Source organism: Anarhichas minor, unplaced genomic scaffold (assembly GCF_050575085.1).
Source record: "Anarhichas minor isolate MPS153535 unplaced genomic scaffold, ASM5057508v1 ptg000003l, whole genome shotgun sequence".
Classification (NCBI taxonomy): Eukaryota; Metazoa; Chordata; class Actinopteri; order Perciformes; family Anarhichadidae; genus Anarhichas; species Anarhichas minor.
In genome coordinates, this window is record NW_027466449.1 from 14,712,632 (window position 1) to 14,729,479 (window position 16,848).

The 16,848-nt window shown below is 40.3% G+C and overlaps 2 protein-coding genes across 2 annotated transcripts; both read right to left on the reverse strand.

Moving 5' to 3' along the window:
• Positions 1-720: 720 nt before the first annotated feature.
• Positions 721-4,602, reverse strand: LOC142957726 (SAM pointed domain-containing Ets transcription factor-like). Its single transcript, XM_076099689.1, has 5 exons — positions 4,173-4,602; positions 2,969-3,166; positions 2,781-2,825; positions 2,524-2,658; positions 721-1,974 (listed from the first exon to the last, which is right to left on the reverse strand). The coding sequence occupies exons 1-5, from the start codon at positions 4,594-4,596 to the stop codon at positions 1,796-1,798; spliced, it is 981 nt and encodes a 326-aa protein (XP_075955804.1). The 5' UTR covers positions 4,597-4,602; the 3' UTR covers positions 721-1,795.
• Positions 4,603-9,870: 5,268 nt separating this feature from the next.
• On the reverse strand, positions 9,871-15,755 carry LOC142957738 (protein ILRUN-like). Its single transcript, XM_076099715.1, has 5 exons — positions 15,509-15,755; positions 13,653-13,807; positions 13,334-13,531; positions 12,838-13,163; positions 9,871-11,837 (listed from the first exon to the last, which is right to left on the reverse strand). Exons 1-5 carry the CDS (start codon positions 15,670-15,672, stop codon positions 11,802-11,804), a joined length of 879 nt encoding a protein of 292 aa, XP_075955830.1. The 5' UTR covers positions 15,673-15,755; the 3' UTR covers positions 9,871-11,801.
• Between the last annotated feature and the right edge of the window lie 1,093 nt (positions 15,756-16,848).

The window sequence follows — 16,848 nt, forward strand, 5'->3', positions numbered from 1 at the left end:
TGGATCTCACACATGAGGAGAAACACATCACCAGCTCACAAGTTGTGTCTTAGAGTAAAGCTGTCCAGCATAGCAAAAAGGACTACTATCATTAAACTGTCCCACTTCCTTGACGTGCGTATGCACACACACACACACAGATATATACTTACAAATATATATACACACATGCATTAAACACACAAGTTCAAACACATAAATCCACATTACCAGGTTAATATTTTTGGGGAAAACATCATCCAGTGTGTATGAGTTGTGTAAATGTAACAGAAAAAAAAAAGTAACAAAAAAAAATGCAAGTGATTGACTATTAAGACAAAATGTAGTGTTATACATGTAAATGTGATTCATTAAAATAACAGCAATGGAAAACATATTAACTAATAGGTACCATATCGTATGAATTTCATTGCAATGGAATTGTCAGTGTATCATAAAAGCGTGACGTTATCCCACGCTGTCAGATTTGTATATGATGATGTAATTTAAAGATTATATTCTATTGTAACTGTACAACTGTGTTGAGTTGAAAAATGAGACCTGACCATGTTGAGGCAGTAAAAAGGTGTACATGTAAATGCTTTTTTATGTTGATCTCTTCCTTATGCACACAGGGGACAGCAGCTCATGTTGTGGAAACCCTATATTAGCGGTCTAGAAGATGTATGTTCATAGTTAGTGATGTACTTTTATCTCCTAACTGGTGTAGTGCCTGTTCATCTTGATGTAACAAGAAGTTCATTTAAATATGCATAAAGATGATTATGATCACAGATAATAATGATGATGGTGATGAAAAACCCGACTCAAATTTGTTGTGATGGTGTCAATATTGCGATATTGGTTTGAAAGGGGAAACAAGTGTCCGTGTGTTTTTTGTATGGACTCGGCATGTGATTTATACTATTCATTTTTTTCTACTTTTAAAAAAAGACAGCATTTGGTAATATATTTCTTTATTCTGGATCCTGAACATAATCCCAAAGATATAAATGTAAAAAGGATTATCCATCAAGGCTGGTTTAAAGATATTCACTTTGCATTGCTCTGCAACTTTTGACTACTGACACTTGAATGGGAATATGAATAAGTGCCCATGTTTAAAAAATAGAATTTAAAGGAATAGTGACAATTTTGGAGGAATTATGCTAGTTCGCTTTCTTGCCAAGAGTTAGTTGATACCCCACAATGTTAGATATGTAGCTGGAGCTAGCAGCTGGTTAGCTTAGATTAGCTTAGCACAAAGACTGGAGCCTCGCTCTTTCCAAAGAGATCAAAACTCACCTATCAGCACCCCTGAAGCTCTTTATAGAGGCTTTAGAGGTGCTCATATATAGATTTATTTTTTTAAAACCTTTGGACAAAGCTGGCTAGCTGTTTCCAGTCTTTATGCCAAGCTACGCTAGCCGATGGCTGGCTCCAGCTGCACAAGTACTCTGCGGAAATGAGAGCAAACATCAATCCCCTCATCTAACTTTCAACAATAAAAGTAAATTATTATTATTTCTTTCAAATGTTTTCCATAGTAAGAAGAAAGATCCTTTTGAGAAATCAAACATCACACCAAAAAACTACATTTCAAACAAGAGTGATAAAGACCAAATAAAATCATTGTTAAGAATAATAAAGTAGAGTGATGATAGGCAGGAGTGCATAGTTCAGTAGGCAGTCTTTACAATTGAAATGAAACATTAGAATGAACAAACAGGCTTCAGAGTTCATGTCACTCCGACTGTATGTCCAGCATATATCTTCCTCCTCAGCTCGTTGTCTTCAGATCAGCCGATCCTCTTCATCATACGGGGTTGACGAACTGATAGACCAGTCTGCGTGATACATCAGGCTTTCGAATGATGCCTTTCTTGTAGTACTGGCGTATAGAGCGGCTCAGTTTGTCATAGTTCATAGCTGGGCGGTTCTTCCTGATGCCCCATAGCCTGGCTACGAGAGCCGAGTCTTCTATTTTGAAAATCCCTTTGAACAGAAGAAATAAAGATGTACTTGGTTTGATTAATTTAAGTGAACAAGAGAGTCAATATTTTGGGAAGTAAGCTTATTTACTTTCTTGCCAAGGCTTAGATGAGCCGATCGATACCACTCTCATGTCTGTATGCTGCATATGAAGCTACAGCCAGCAGACTGTTAGCTTAGCTTAGCATCAAAGAGTGGAAACCCTGTGGAAACAGCTAACAGGCTCTTTCCAAAGGTAGGAAAATCTGCCTACCCGCACCTCTAAAACTCCCTAATTTACACAACATATCTCGTTTGTTTTATCTTGTTTGCTTGGGTGTCCGTCGACACCCAAGCATTAAAACGACAAGTTGTGGTTTTAGGACGGGTTCTGTGCCAAACAAGAGGCAACCTCCAATGAAATGACGCCAACGCTGAAGTGCAGAAAACTGCAGTTCCTCAAATGGCCACTTGAGGCTGGTTCCAAAAGCGAGTCAATCCCCATAGACCGTTATGTTAAAATGGCCAACTTTACAGCAGAAATTAACACCATATATTGTTGTATCACCTTACCTTTCTCTCTGTTAATCCAGCGGATGCAGCGGCTGTAGTTATGAGGCTTGAGGAGCAGCTCTCGGAGGAACTGCCACAGGTGGATGGGCTGGCTGGGGTAGTTACGTATCACATCTGACCAGGAATCATCATCTGCTGACATATGAGATATTCAGAGATCAGATGTTACTTCAACTTGTTTAACCTCAATATTTTATTCAGTGAAACCATTGTTTTTTGTTAGTGTTATTGAAATGTAGTTATAACCAAGAACTTACCAGATTTGGTGTCTTCTGGTGGGCAACGTTCCTTCATTGCTGCAGCTAAAAGAAAAGAAAAGATATAGTAGTTTACACCAGGCAGAATAAAGCAAAGTCTTAAATTTGCTCTTGGTCACACTGCATTTGCTTCACAATCAGCAGAGTTGATGTCGGTTAATTCCCCCCTGCGTTCCCGTTGTTCTTACCAGATCTCCAGATGTCCAGATGAGCGTACAGAATGTCTCCAAACTGCGAGGAGTGTTGCCTGAAGTCTGCTTCTGTCATGGAGCACAGATCTCTCCCGCTCACCTCCTGAAACATGGTGCTGACCTGCGGCAGCCTGTACAGGTGCTCGGTCCAGAGGAGCCACTTTTGAACGTGCACACAGCTCCAGTCCAGCGGGTCTAAAGAGGAAAAAGCACAGAGTGACGAGGCATGTATTTTTACTCAGCGCCCCAAATGTTCAGACTTTAAATGATGACATTATTTTCACCAATGAAAACAATTCATTAGGTCACTAACAGACATGTGTTTTTGTTTTTTTCTGGTATCCAGAGTTTGTAAGATTCCTCCTCTGTGGCTTTAGTGACTTACCGCAGGCTGTTTGCAATTACTGTTCATACTTCTTCCTACAAAAAGTAATGCACCGTCATGCATTCAAATATAACCCAGGTAATTGGAGATGCAGGGCTGCCTCTGAGGAAGTCAGATCACGTAATATAAAGAGCAATAAAGTGCTCGATGGGTCAAACAAACACAGGACTTTCACCCAGGAGACCGCTGTCCATGTCTCAGGGGAAAACCAACTCAGTATTGACTTATTTTACTTTAGTTTTGTGATGTAACTTCCGTACTTAAGTAACGTCGCCAACATAAGTTATGTAACAAATATACTTATTTTATATAAGAAACTTTCTTATTTTAAACCAAGTAGTTTTGTTGCTTAATCAGATTCTGCACTGCAGGGGCTAGCGCCGGCGCACTGATCACTCGTAATGCTGGACATTCGTAGGAGAAACAGATATGTTGCTTTACTTAAGTAATATAATTTTAGGTTTAAAAACTACATCTTTTAAACATAAAACCTGTATCACAAATGTGGGGGTATAGAAATGTAAAAGGTTTAACTAGGCAGGTGACAAAAAGATGCTTTTATTTGCACTAGAACTGCTCAAGAAGTTCATAAGAAGCGAAGATGATCGTCTACCAACAGAAATGTTTGCACAAGGTGGGCCGGGACTCGTGCTCACCAGCTCTTGATGTTGATGTGAGAGCAAACAAACAAATGATGGCGTCTGAAGGGTTTATTTTGTTAGACTACAACTTCTGCCAACACTTCCTGCAGCAGGTTTGTCTATTGAAATGTATATTGATAATAATGTGACATTAACGAGTTGCATCCTATCCTACCTGGGGCAATGTTGAGCAGTTTGCAAGCCGTGTCGACATCCTTCAGCACTTCTCCCACCACCATGGTCTGGACCTGCTCCAGACAGCGCTCCTCCACCTGACCCTCCATCTCAGAGGGGGGCTCCTGGGGCTGGCTGGGCTTGGCTGGGCTGGGCTCTGGTGTCCTGGAGGGAGGAGCAACAGGAGCCGGGGTCTCTGTCACCCTCAGCATCCAGGAGCTCTCCTCTATAGCTAATCTGTCGTAGCGGGGGAGGTAGACCCCCGGCCAGCTGAGCTCAGGCAACCCCAACAAGCTGCGTGGCGGTTTGATGTCCTCCGCCTCATCCGGCCAGGCCATCCTGGCGTCGGTGTGGGGTTGGCTGATGTTGAGAGGTGAGTGTGCAGTGCATCCTGTGTGTTCACAGCCTGGACTCCCCATGCTCATGTTTGCTTAACACTGGAAGATGAAAGCACTGTTGTCATAAAATGTCATCTGTGTCATCACCGATTTACACCCTACCTGACATTTTCAACAGTGACACTGACAAAGCTGCATTGATGCTTCCATATACAAATGTTCAATATCCAAACAGAAGCAATCCTAAAGTAAACATACATTTCTTCCATGGTATTTACTTCTCTGGGACTTACTTTGAAATAAGGAATCTGTCATTCCCGCTTTGCAAACCTGCGCCTTTGTGGTGGCTTGATTCACTGAAGTCACATTGTCCTTTTATGTGTTTAATAGTTGCTCAAAAATTCTGCTTTTAAAACAGCACCTGTAAGAATTCATTTCAGACTCTCTCATGAACTACCGGTACATGTTTGAAATAAACCAGGTTAACGAGTTCAGCCTTACCTTTTTCAACATCATTCAACAATATCAGAAAGCAATCTACTCCACCTTTAAATGCAGATAACGAAAAGGACGATCAAAGCCTTGTTTGAAATTCCAACTATAAGTTGAAAGGAATGTGTTTGTCAGTTTTACAGTAATTCCCAAAAAGCACGAGATTACATTTTGCTACTATCACAGTGCAACACCCAGTGCCTTTTAGAAAAATCAGGTCACCAAGATGGATCGTAAGTTAATCGCAAAATAGAAGCTTGATAGAATAGAGCATAAAGGGTGGGACACATTTAACATGTGGATAAAGGATAAGTAGCAGGAGCGTATTCATCGTGGTATGAGTAAGAGAACAGCTCACCGGGCTGGGAGTGGTGCTGTATGACAAAATCATACACCTGTTTCCATTTCAAGTGATATGTCTCTATTTAATAGAAAATGCTTTTTATCAGCTTGGCTTTCAGCCACAATATATGTGACATTTAAATAAAAACAAATAAAAAAATGCACTATTATTCACAGGTTACTGTGACTGTTGACTGTGCTGAAGTACTGACAGGTTGATTGATCAGGTGACTGCTCCTCAGTCCAAAACAATGGCACATGGAGCGAGGTGGTGTGATTAGGATTTTCTCAAAAGCTGGACTGCTGTTGGAGTTTTGTTAACAAAACAGAGCTATAAATAACTGATTTAAGTGTTTTATGCAGGACAATAGAGGAGGCAACGATGACAGTAATGACATATTTATGCTATTTACTGCCTGTTGCCAACATTACCAAGACCACTGCAGGATTACCACACATTAAACACTTCTGAGTCTGTGTGAACAAGGAGCAAGGTCTAGATGTCTGGACACAGGTCTCAACTATTATTTCCTCGCCTGCAGGGATTACCAATTTAGCAAAAACTTGCTCTTCTAGATTATCCATTCTCCCTGAGACAAGTGTGTGTGTGTGTGTGTGTGTGTGTGTGTGTGTGTGTGTGTGTGTGTGTGTGTGTGTGTGTGTGTGTGTGTGTGTTCAAATGAAAGCAGTACGCTCGTGAAAACAAGTGTGTTATTTGTAGACTCATATTTGTGTTTTACGCCTCGTTAGATAGCAGCCAAACTGATATGAGAGGTATTTTGTCGATATGAAAAGCTGTGGTCATTCATCGCTGCCCTGCATTTCACTGTTCTTAGGACAAAAGGTGTTTAACAACAGGCCTTTAGCTTTTCTGTGACTGTTCAGCAAAATGTCGATATGTAGCTGTGTCTGTATGAGCCTGTGTGCATGCATGTGTGTGTGTAACCTTACAGGTTGAAGGGTGGCAGTAAAAGAAGAGAGAGAAAAGTAATGTAAGTCATATTTATACACACAGTTTTCATTTTATCTTCATGTTAAATATTGATTCATCAAATCAGCTCGTCGGAATATGTTTTTTCTTGTACAAAATGTGATTATTGCCATTTATCCAATTATAAATAGGTGCATTATCTGGAAATTACTGTGGAGAAAACTGTGGCGACGTTAACTACAGTTGATTACTGTCTGCATCCCAATTTGAAATTCATCACTTTCAATACTATTTGATTTAGTGGTCTAGACATCATTATAAAGAAAGTGAACTCATCAATTATTGCGAGTACTATAGGATCATAAAGAAATTGGCAAGAACAGTAGCATTTGTGGCAGAATAGTCAGCTCGTATAGTCCTAATGACTGTAGAGGAGATAGCGGGAACAGAAATATTTAATATACATTACAGCTACATCAGTAGCAGCAATAACTGCAGTGCACATAATTGTTGGGGTAGTAATAGTAGAAGTAATTCCAGTAATAGGAAGTGGTGGAAAGAAAATAATAGATGTGAAAATAATAAATAATTATAACCAACATCTGATGATGTGAGCCAATATTCTACATTAAACAAATCATCAATGTATGAGGATCATTTATTTATTTTAACTGTAGTAAAACTTTAAATGCAGGACACTTGGATATTTCACAGCAGACATTTGAGTTGGTATAGTGTGAAAAGCACAGGTGTCACAAATAACATGAACGATGTTCTGTTCAAGTGTCCCAGTAAGCTGTGAAAGTGGGTGACAGTGAGCCAGCATGCACAATACGAGGACCCCCAATTCATTATATGACTCACACCTGTGCCTTGACTATTGTGATGTGTCAAAATGTCTGCTGTGAAAAAGGCCTAATATGATGTGTATTTAATTGAATGTGTATTTGTACAGGGACAAGTGTATAGCATGAACCAAAGCCACATACTACAGCATTTATGGCATAAGCTCATTTTCAACGCCTGTGCTTAGATGAGCCTTTTAGAATACACAAAACTCAGCAATAAAATTCATTAAAAACAACAGCACAAGATACAAACTATTGCTAAACAATCACACAATAAAGTTACAATGAAACTCAATAACAAGTGCTAGATTTATTCATGATTACGATTCCTCGGGTAAATGGCCTGAATACTTCTTCCACTACTGGTAATGTGGTGGTAGCAGCGTTAGTAACAGGTACTATCATGTGGTAGTAATAGTGGTAGTATTGTAGCTGTAGTAGTAGAAGTATGTTGAGTTTTACTGTGAACTGCTGTCTTACCTTGTCAGTGTTGGGTTCAGTAGAGTTTCCAATGCTGAGGCCTCTTCTCGGCTCTGCCTGGCTCTTAGTTTAGGTGTGGACTAAAGTCGAGGTCCTGCGGAGACTGTATCTATTTCGCCCTCAGGTGAGGAATTGCTGCATGTAATCTTTTTCTCGTACCCGGCGCTCACAGCTGGATCAGGTCTGTCCACTCCGGCTATCGAGACAACCTTGTTTGACTCGTGGTCCAAGCAGTATGAGTTTGACTAATTACGGACACAGTGCCTTCGTGACATATCAATTCTGAAAGAAAGGGTGTGTTGAAGTGAGGGAGGTTGCTCCAAGTGCCGACTTAATAATGACTTGGGGCAGTATTCACAGAGAGTTCCTTCAGCAAACAAACATGGTGAGTTTTAACTGCCGGTGAACAAGCTAAATAAAAACACAAAGAGTTTTCATGAGCAATTAAAAAATGGCATTTTTTTAAAGATAATATCCACACTTTGTAAAGCTGTTGAAGATAAATGCATCTTATCTAAATCTGCTCCACTAATAGTTGTCAAAGTTCACCGTTCTGTGTGAGAGGTGGAGAAATAATTCATGACTATTTTGGGATGAATTTAAACCAGAGGAGCTGTGAAACTCAATACTTTATGAAGTGTTAAACTCAAGTCAAGTGTATCCATTGTTTAGAGGATTAGCACACTGTTTGCACACAGTAGCTTTCCACTGAAGTCAAGCTTGAGGAAAGTGAATTCTGGTGAAGAAATGGTCCAAAACATGTTTTCTAATCAGTCAACACTGGGCTTTTTGGAGACTATAGGACAGAGATGAATAGACAGGAAGTGACATATAAAGGCTAAGTTCTGTCATAATGTGTCAGGATCAACTGAAATATCTCACTGTGGTGTGTTTTTATGGGCTTGATCTCAGCTTGAACTCATACGACACCAGAAAGGCCGGCTATGCGAGGACATATGGAATCCAGACAGCACAACACCCCTGAGATTAACTAATGGTCATAGTTTTGAAAGGTATTATCGGGGAGAAGTTAAATAACTGGTACACAGAGGGAGTGCAAGAGACGCAAAGAGAAAGCAAGAGTGTGTAAATGTTTGCTTAAGCTAAACAGTAGAGGTTGTGCGGTCGTGTTGAAATATTCTAAAGTGCTGCATGTGTATCCACCCACATAAATCACCTTTAGAATGACAGCTTTAGCAACCTGCTCACAACCTGTATAGTAAGTCTTCTAGTTTGAGTTGATGAAGTAAAAAGAAGTTATCCATAAAGTTCTACTGCGTGCAAAACAAGAACTACCTCAAGTTACTGATGCTTTTTAGAAACATTCAAGCAGCTAACCTTGCGTTTACTGTGCTGCCTCGATACCTCAATACTCAACAATATATCTCTTGTGCCTTGCTGTTTACATTTAACATTCAGTAAGCAAATGTCAAGTGAGCGCTGCTCCCTCAGGCAGTTTGGTTTTGCTGCTTGAAAGACACAAGAGACCCTAATAGATGGCGAGCTGCAAACTGCTTTTGACCAGTAAACCTCCAGGCTAACAGGTAATCCGACACATCTACTGGCCGTGATCCATCTCTTTTAGGTTTACCGTTTGAACTACAGTTTTCTCAAATAATAGGCCCTTGATAAAAACTCATCCCTCGTAATTTTTTTAAGCATTTTTGAGAGCTCCCCCACACCAGAAACCAATGCACTCATCTTATTAATGTGGCCCTGTTGCTTTTATTTTAAACTTAGCAGCACAGTGTCTGAGTTTATTCATCTGCGGTGCTTTACTGTTTGGCGGGAAGAAAAATGGTGAAAAAGGGGCAGGAAACGTACGTCAATAATGTGTTTAATTATGCAGTAGTTTCTTGTTTGATTGCTTTTTATGTTCATTTAAATGTTTCTTTATCCTGAATCGATAAAAGACTGCCAAGCCCCTGTTAAATGTATGAAATGCATAATAAAAAAATTAGCAAAATAGTGAATGGATAAAAGCATTCACAGCAGTTTACAAGAACATTTGGTAAAACTGCTGCATGTCAGTGACTTAAACCATTTCCACTTGAAATGCAATTACATCACTAAAGAATGCAAACAGACGGCAATTTGTTAGATTTAAAAGTCAAAAAGAAAACTGAGAGCAGAGCACACATGTTGTAGGTAGTGGAGGTTAAAAAGTATATAAATCGAACCATAATTGACTGTGTGGAATGAAGAAAACACACGAGGAAAATATAAAAGCTGTTCTGTGTGAAAACAAAATGAGACAAATGCCAATACTTTCAGTTTTCAGTGATAATTTAATCATACAAACATTCATCAAACACACAGAAAGAAAAGCTTTCATCTGGTTGCGCTTCCTCGTCCTCATTGATGTGCTGTTGCATGAGTTCTAATGCCAACTGATTCATTCTGCAGTCAGTGGAAACCTCAGGGAGACATTACGACGACAACAAAATGATGAATTGGCATCGACAGCAAATGCCTTTGACGGCTGTGAGAAATATTTGTCATTAACAGGTAATGCACAGAGATCCAGGGGACATGTTGCGTTATTGTAATGTTGTCAGAGCTCAGTAGCGCCGGAGCTTATGGGTAGCCTCAATAAAAAGGGTGTTTACCTGTCGGGGGGGGAGTCTTAGACGCTGGCTGTGGACGATGAGATAAAATCACAGAGTCGATAAAAAGCCTTCAGGACTTAACTGTGCGGGCCTCCCCGTGGAGGTCGCGTCGCTCAGTGCATAGATCAGCCAGTTGGTGCGAGTAAATATGCAGCAACAACACAAGTCCGTCATTTCATTGTATATTTTTACTGGTGCAGTTAAGTCTGAAAGGATCAAACAGGACCGAATGTGTTTTAAAAAGCTCATCGATGATCAGTGAGAGAATTTGGAGACTCTAATGTGGAACATTCCAAGCATAATTTCAACCATAGACGGGAATATTCAGAACAATAATTACATAAATAAAACGGCCAGTTCAATGCAAATATACAAAGTCAAATCTTTGGGTAAATGAATAAACATTATCCTCTTCTACATTCATCAAATACATTCAACTTAATGTGATAAAAGCAACTCCAAGACAGCTTTAAAAGGAAAAGAGACATTTATGTTTTAATAACGCGACGTTGTTTTTACCGCTGTTCGTATGGCTTGAGTTCAATGTCTTGTGTCATATTGTGCATTAATCCTGTGATTTCTTTTATTCTAATGCAAGCATGTAAGACAACACTAACTCTTAGCTTCAGACAATAAGTGGGGAAATCTCTAATACTGCTTTATTACTAACAATGAATACTCTGCTAATATGTCAAAGATTTGTATAGATGCAAAGCAATGACTCTATATTCATGTGTGGAAACAAAACAACCTTCAGCATGTTTGCTCCAGATTCTAAAGCTTTAGAGGAAAATGTTTCTGTACAATTTTTAAGTCTTACTAAAGAAATCATAGGAGCCATTCTGAGAAATGAAATAGTTCTGCTTATCAGTGCTGATTTTATCTTCTGTGTTAGAGTAATGTCCGACTCCCTCCAGTGCAGTACAATTGCAGGTGTTTAGAATTGCTGGTTCTACGACAGCATAGAAATGATTGCCCACAATGCACCAGTCATGTTGAATGAGCTAAAGATATATAATTCTGAAGGATGTGTCTGTCCCCATTCTGTTAAAAAATGAATATAAAAAGCAAATAATGATATTGAATGGTTTGTTTCAGAGACGATAGTATTAGAGTCAGTTACAGGGTGAACAGGTGCAGAAACCCGATCAATATACCAAGAGTCAGAGCAGAAACTGGAGAATCAGTTGGCAAAATAAATGGCTTTTCCTCCGTAGTCTCTCTTTCGGGTTGCACAATGCACACACAATTTCACAAATACACACACACCCCGCCATCATTGTTTCATTTTGCACTCTTAACAACTGAAAACAAAAAACTGAAAATCTGAAAAAAGAAAAAAAGTCACCACTCGAAAGACTCATAGCACTCATTTTTAAGTTAGCATTCACACGTGCATACGGTGGGTTTGTGGGATGTTGGTTGAGCTGCACGTCGGGGAGCGTTGGCCTCTGGTTCTTCAGAGTGTAGCTGGGCTTTTGCATAAAGTGTTTTTGAATCGTCACACTCTCGACCGGCTACTCTCTCTCTCTCATCGGTGTGACAGACTCCAGAGGTTTAGTGCTGCTTCACTGTGACAAGTCCCATGCTTTAAGAGTGCCCGAAGGGATAGGGCTCCTGTATACCCTGTAATCAAGAGACACGATTAACAACAAAGTTAGTCTTGAAGTGTACAATTTCACCTGCTAAATTACCGCTCAAACGGCTGCCTCGCTTATTTTTATTTTGCTCGGCCTGCCTCCAGACACTTGCCACCTGCCTTCCTCCACCTGTCCACCAGATGCCCTCAGACTCCCAAATCATCCCCACCTGACACACCTGCCTCTGACGGTCTCATCAGTATATGTGACCAGTTTCTCACGTTGTGCATGTCTGTGTTCCAGCTCTCCTCAACCCTCTGGATTTGTTTGCTTGTTTGGACTCTCTCGTGACTAACTGTAAGCGTGTTCTTTTGAACTCTGGTTTACTAAAGCACCCTTTCTTTGCCCTGTTCTGCATTTGCATCCTCAATCCTGTTGCCTTGTACACTCATCCACGACACAACTAACGCTGGTCTTTATTTCTGTACATTATTAGGTGTTTTTAGCCGTGATAGCAGGTTTGGTTGATGACCAAATGCCTGATAAATGAATGGCATTGCCATCAACCTGAGCTGTGCTTTGTGTTTAGTAGTCATTTGCAAATGTTAGCATGCTAAAAGGCTAAACTGACATAATAAACCTGGTAAATAATAACATGCTCAACATCAGCATTTTAGCATCTATCTCAAATCTCAACTGTGCCAAATTATAGCCTCACAAATCCGCTAGTGTGGCTGTAAAGAGTTCGCTAAAAGATCAGTTTAAAATGGAAGGAATTACCGTCTCTGCAGCTTCAGGTTAATATGGTTAGGATGTAATATGAGCGACCTGATTTATCTAATACCGCAGCCACTACTCACACAATTTTAAATGCATCTACAATGCATTTGAGAAATATCCTTACAATCAACTTTGTATTTATAGATTACATCTCTTTGTTAATTATAGAAGGCTTTCAATCTTTCAAGTTATGATAGAAATTTGAAGATAACACCCTCAACCATGATTGACTAATATGGAGAATCCTGCCCTTTGATATGTCTTACCTGGTTATAAGAGACTACTGATAGATTGCTTTGTAGACTACTTGCTACTATATCCACAGAGTTGTGTGAAAGTCCATTCTGATCTTGCTGCAGCTGGTCGGGGCTTCCCTGCCAATGTTCCTCTGTGACCATGTGACCGCTGGCATCATGGAGGCTGTTGTTGTTGCTGTTGGGGCACTTGCTCTTCTCCGGCGAGGCGAACGGGTTGTAGTCTCCTTCCAGGCTGCGGTGAGGCTGGGTGTTGAACTCTGCTTGAAAAGAGGACAGCTGCTGCGTGACGCCAAGGAGCCCTCCGACCTCCACGCTCAGGATCACCCAAATGACATCTGTCGAAAGAAATGAACGGCGTGGTGTAACACACAATGCCACTACCACTGTCCTACAATACCTAACGCTTAGCTACCCACAAAAAGAATACACGAACCAGTCTAATCCTCACATTTGAGAAGCTGGAAAATGAATCAATTTTGTAGTGTGTGAAGTTGTCTGTCCTCACCTCCATAGTAAAGCCCGGTGGCTGTGCACATTCTCCACTGGCCCTGGTACATGCCAGGAGAGGCAGGGCTCTGCATCTGCACACTAACATCAGCCATTTCCTGAGGGTCTAGAGACCGCACCATCACCATGTTTACGTGACCGAACTGATCTCCGCCAACGTACTTCAGACAAACCCCCGGAGGCCATGACTCTGTACCTGGAAGACACACACACACACAGAAAACTATGCTGAACTCGACATTGCGGGTGTAAATAGTTCTAACTCTCAGGGTCTGCTGTCGGCTCTGTGATCGGTCTTATTATTCACGCAGACTTACCCGTGTTCTGTACTCTCCAGGTCTTTGTGAAAGGTGTGTCCGGTGGGACTGATTCGCCCTCGCCGATCGTCACGTCACTCACAAAGGACATGCCCGGTGCACTGATGTTGGGACTCTCAAAGTCGTAGTAGGCTCCGATGGCTGCTTGTAAATTCCTGGGACAAAGGCAGAAATCCAGGTGATCAGTACAGATATATATTGGAGTATGACGTGTGATTTTTGCAGGGGAAACCCGGTTATTCAACTGCAGTTTGCACAGACATGAATGAACCTCAGGCCACATATGGCCACATTCTCTGGTCAATATTTAGCACATTCCTTCAACAAACTATACTGCTTTTTAATTTGAAAAACAAATCAATTGTGTATATTTTTACAGTAGTTTTCCTATATCTTATTGTTTTTTTCCTATATCTTATTATTGACTTTTTGAAATCCTATTTCCTGTTTATTGTTATGCACCAAGACAAATGTTGTGTCTGTGAAAACCTACTTAGCAATAACCCTGATTCTAACATATTTTGACAAACAATATCAATTGTTTCTGCCCTTAACATATCCAATAGTTATTGGTATACTGTCGAATAACCATGGAAGCTGTAGTTCAAGAAAAAGAAAGAGAGACTCGTACCAAGGGCCTGGGAATAAATCTCGGTCCCTGACTAAATATAATCTACAAGAGAAGATATATGTTTGTGCTACAATATTTACTTCATAACGTCGCTCTGTGGCATTTTGTGACTGCTTCAAAATGCGTATATTGTCTACAATTCCACAGAGATTCGAAGAATAAGAATGGGTGCTTCCCGTGGTCATGCATAAACCAGCAGTTTCTGTATTTTTAGAAACGCCTTGCAGAATAGCACGACATCACGTGTTACTACTACACCCTCCACTGCTGCCCATAGCTCTCTGTTATCGTCCATAGACCTGCATTAACTTAATACTGCACATGCGCTGAAACATTAAGACTTCAATTTGACCTTTTCTCTGTAGTTTTTCACACACGGTTTCAATTTATACCGTTGAATATATCACCGTATAGCACTGTAACTGTATTTTGAGAAGTATTCACAGTAACGTTACGTGAAAAATACATAATACACGTTGTCCAGGCACAGTTAGCTAAAAATTAACCAGACATGCGCCACTAACGTATGATGAGCTTTGAGCTACACTTAGTAGACATTAAATGTTACGTAATAAACTCCCTCTTTTGACGACAACCACAGTTGGTTGTCGTCAAAAGAGGGAGACGTTACGTTAACGGCTGTCGATAATGTGAAAGTGACGACACAATAAGCAGTTAACATACTGTAAGGAAATAGTTTTAAACTTTTAATTACCAGTTATGTACCACGGCTAACCTGATAGTACCTAGTACCTTGCACAAAAGTGGCGACTAACGTTCATTTATAAAAGTACTTTCATGTGTTTTCACTCAAAATAAACAGACACCAGCATCGATGTGAACTCGATGTGTGTTCACTACCGTTTATTTATCGTATAAGTATTTATATCACATCACGCGCTATAAGCTAAGCTTTCCACTGTGTCCCCTCACACGCGATAAAAAGTCGGACACACGGTGACTCAGCTAACGCTAACGGTAGTTACGTTACTACAACGTCGTTAGCTGTCATTGTACCCACGTAAACATACCTAACGTAAACGCTATGGCTCTGTCACAATGAAGGATAACGCTCCTTTATGATTCCCTTCCCTTGTTTTACCGACGACATGTATATTTTGTACGAGAATAACTGCCGGTTAGAAAAGCTAGCTAGTAGAACCGTACAGTGCCAACCGTCCTAACAATAACCACACAGCAGGCCAAGACGCATCCTCGCGCTCACCAGTTGGTCATGTCCAGAAAGAAGGCGCATCCGGCGGGGTTTAGCTGGAACCCGAGGAGCCTCTGAAATTCCGAAATTAAGATATCTTTGTCTGTTGTACCCATGCAGCTGAATTTCTGCATGAGATCCTGGTCCAGGTCCAGGTCCAGGTCCATGCCTTCCATCACGGATTCGCCCAGACAGAGACAGGGGGCTTCGCTCCTAATTTAGTCCGAGGCCTCGACTTGTCATAACAAACTCAACAGGGCCGAGTGCGCATGTCACATGATTGTGTTTTGTGCCTATGAGCAACAGGCCTGCAGGAGAAAAGAAAACACTACTTTTATACTAGGTGTGTTATTACAGTAATGATAGTATGTCATAATGATAGTATGTAATAATGTAATAATAAATTAATAATACCATCAAATATATCACGTGTGTTAAATTTGCAAAACATAAAATCAAATATTGTAAAATATCTTCCATTGGCCCCAGCCTATTTAGAGTTGTTTGTTTCTTTTACAATAATTGTATTTCAACACAGGAAATCGAGCAGTGTTATTAGTTCTGCTTGTTCCATTATGCTGTATACTGGACATGGCGAGATTAACCAGTTTGGGGGCCCAGGGGCTAAAAGTTGATAGCCCCTGATGCTTCCAAGTTCCCATCAAGTATGGTGCACACGCACACTAAAGATGGCACTATTGCTCAAAGACCCAGAAACCAACCAGTACTCTTACACTGGAATCCTACCCGACTGCAGGTTGTTGTTTGTCTATTTCATGAAAAAATAAGATTCTAATGCTAAAATACCAGATTTGCTACTAAATCTGGATAGGCTCCAGGCTCACCAACTATAGCAGGTTGTGCAAGTTTCTTTGTTAATACAAAGTTTCTTTGTTAATACTCTTTGCAGTACTAAAGCTTCTTGAACCCGTGTGCCATTTGTGCACATCACAGACCCAGCTCTGCTACAGGACACAAGATGTCTGCTCCGATGGTCCCACAGATTTGGATAGTGCAACTTAGTCTAAATGGTGATTTATTCAAGCTCACTAACGAGATTGATTGACAACACATGAGTTATTTTCAAATCTTTGTGAACAGTATTATTTATAGGGTGATATTTAAACCAAAGTAGGCTATCATCATGACGCTCTCATGTTGGTGCACGTTTGTGTTGTACAAAATTCTGTATTATTTCTTTAAGTCACTGTGTTAAATTCATTTTGTGACATTGTTTGAATATAAATGGATTTATTTTGCACACATTTGTTGACAAAATGTTTTATTCACTGTAGTCAGACTAATACCTCTTTTATGAAATGTAAGTGTTTATAGTAAAATATTATGTTAAA

Bases quoted from the DNA above. Each gene is read 5' to 3' on its own strand.
- LOC142957726 (XM_076099689.1), bottom strand. From the start codon at position 4,596: ATGAGCATGGGGAGTCCAGGCTGTGAACACACAGGATGCACTGCACAC. The intron at 3,167-4,172 runs GTAGGATAGGAT...TTTCCTCTTTAG, and splicing joins ACTGCTCAACATTGCCCCAG to ACCCGCTGGACTGGAGCTGT. The intron at 2,826-2,968 runs GTAAGAACAACG...CTTTTCTTTTAG, and splicing joins TCTGGACATCTGGAGATCTG to CTGCAGCAATGAAGGAACGT.
- LOC142957738 (XM_076099715.1), bottom strand. From the start codon at position 15,672: ATGGAAGGCATGGACCTGGACCTGGACCTGGACCAGGATCTCATGCAG. The intron at 13,808-15,508 runs GTGAGCGCGAGG...CCTTTGTCCCAG, and splicing joins TTTCTGGACATGACCAACTG to GAATTTACAAGCAGCCATCG. The intron at 13,164-13,333 runs GTGAGGACAGAC...TTCTTTCGACAG, and splicing joins CACCGGGCTTTACTATGGAG to ATGTCATTTGGGTGATCCTG.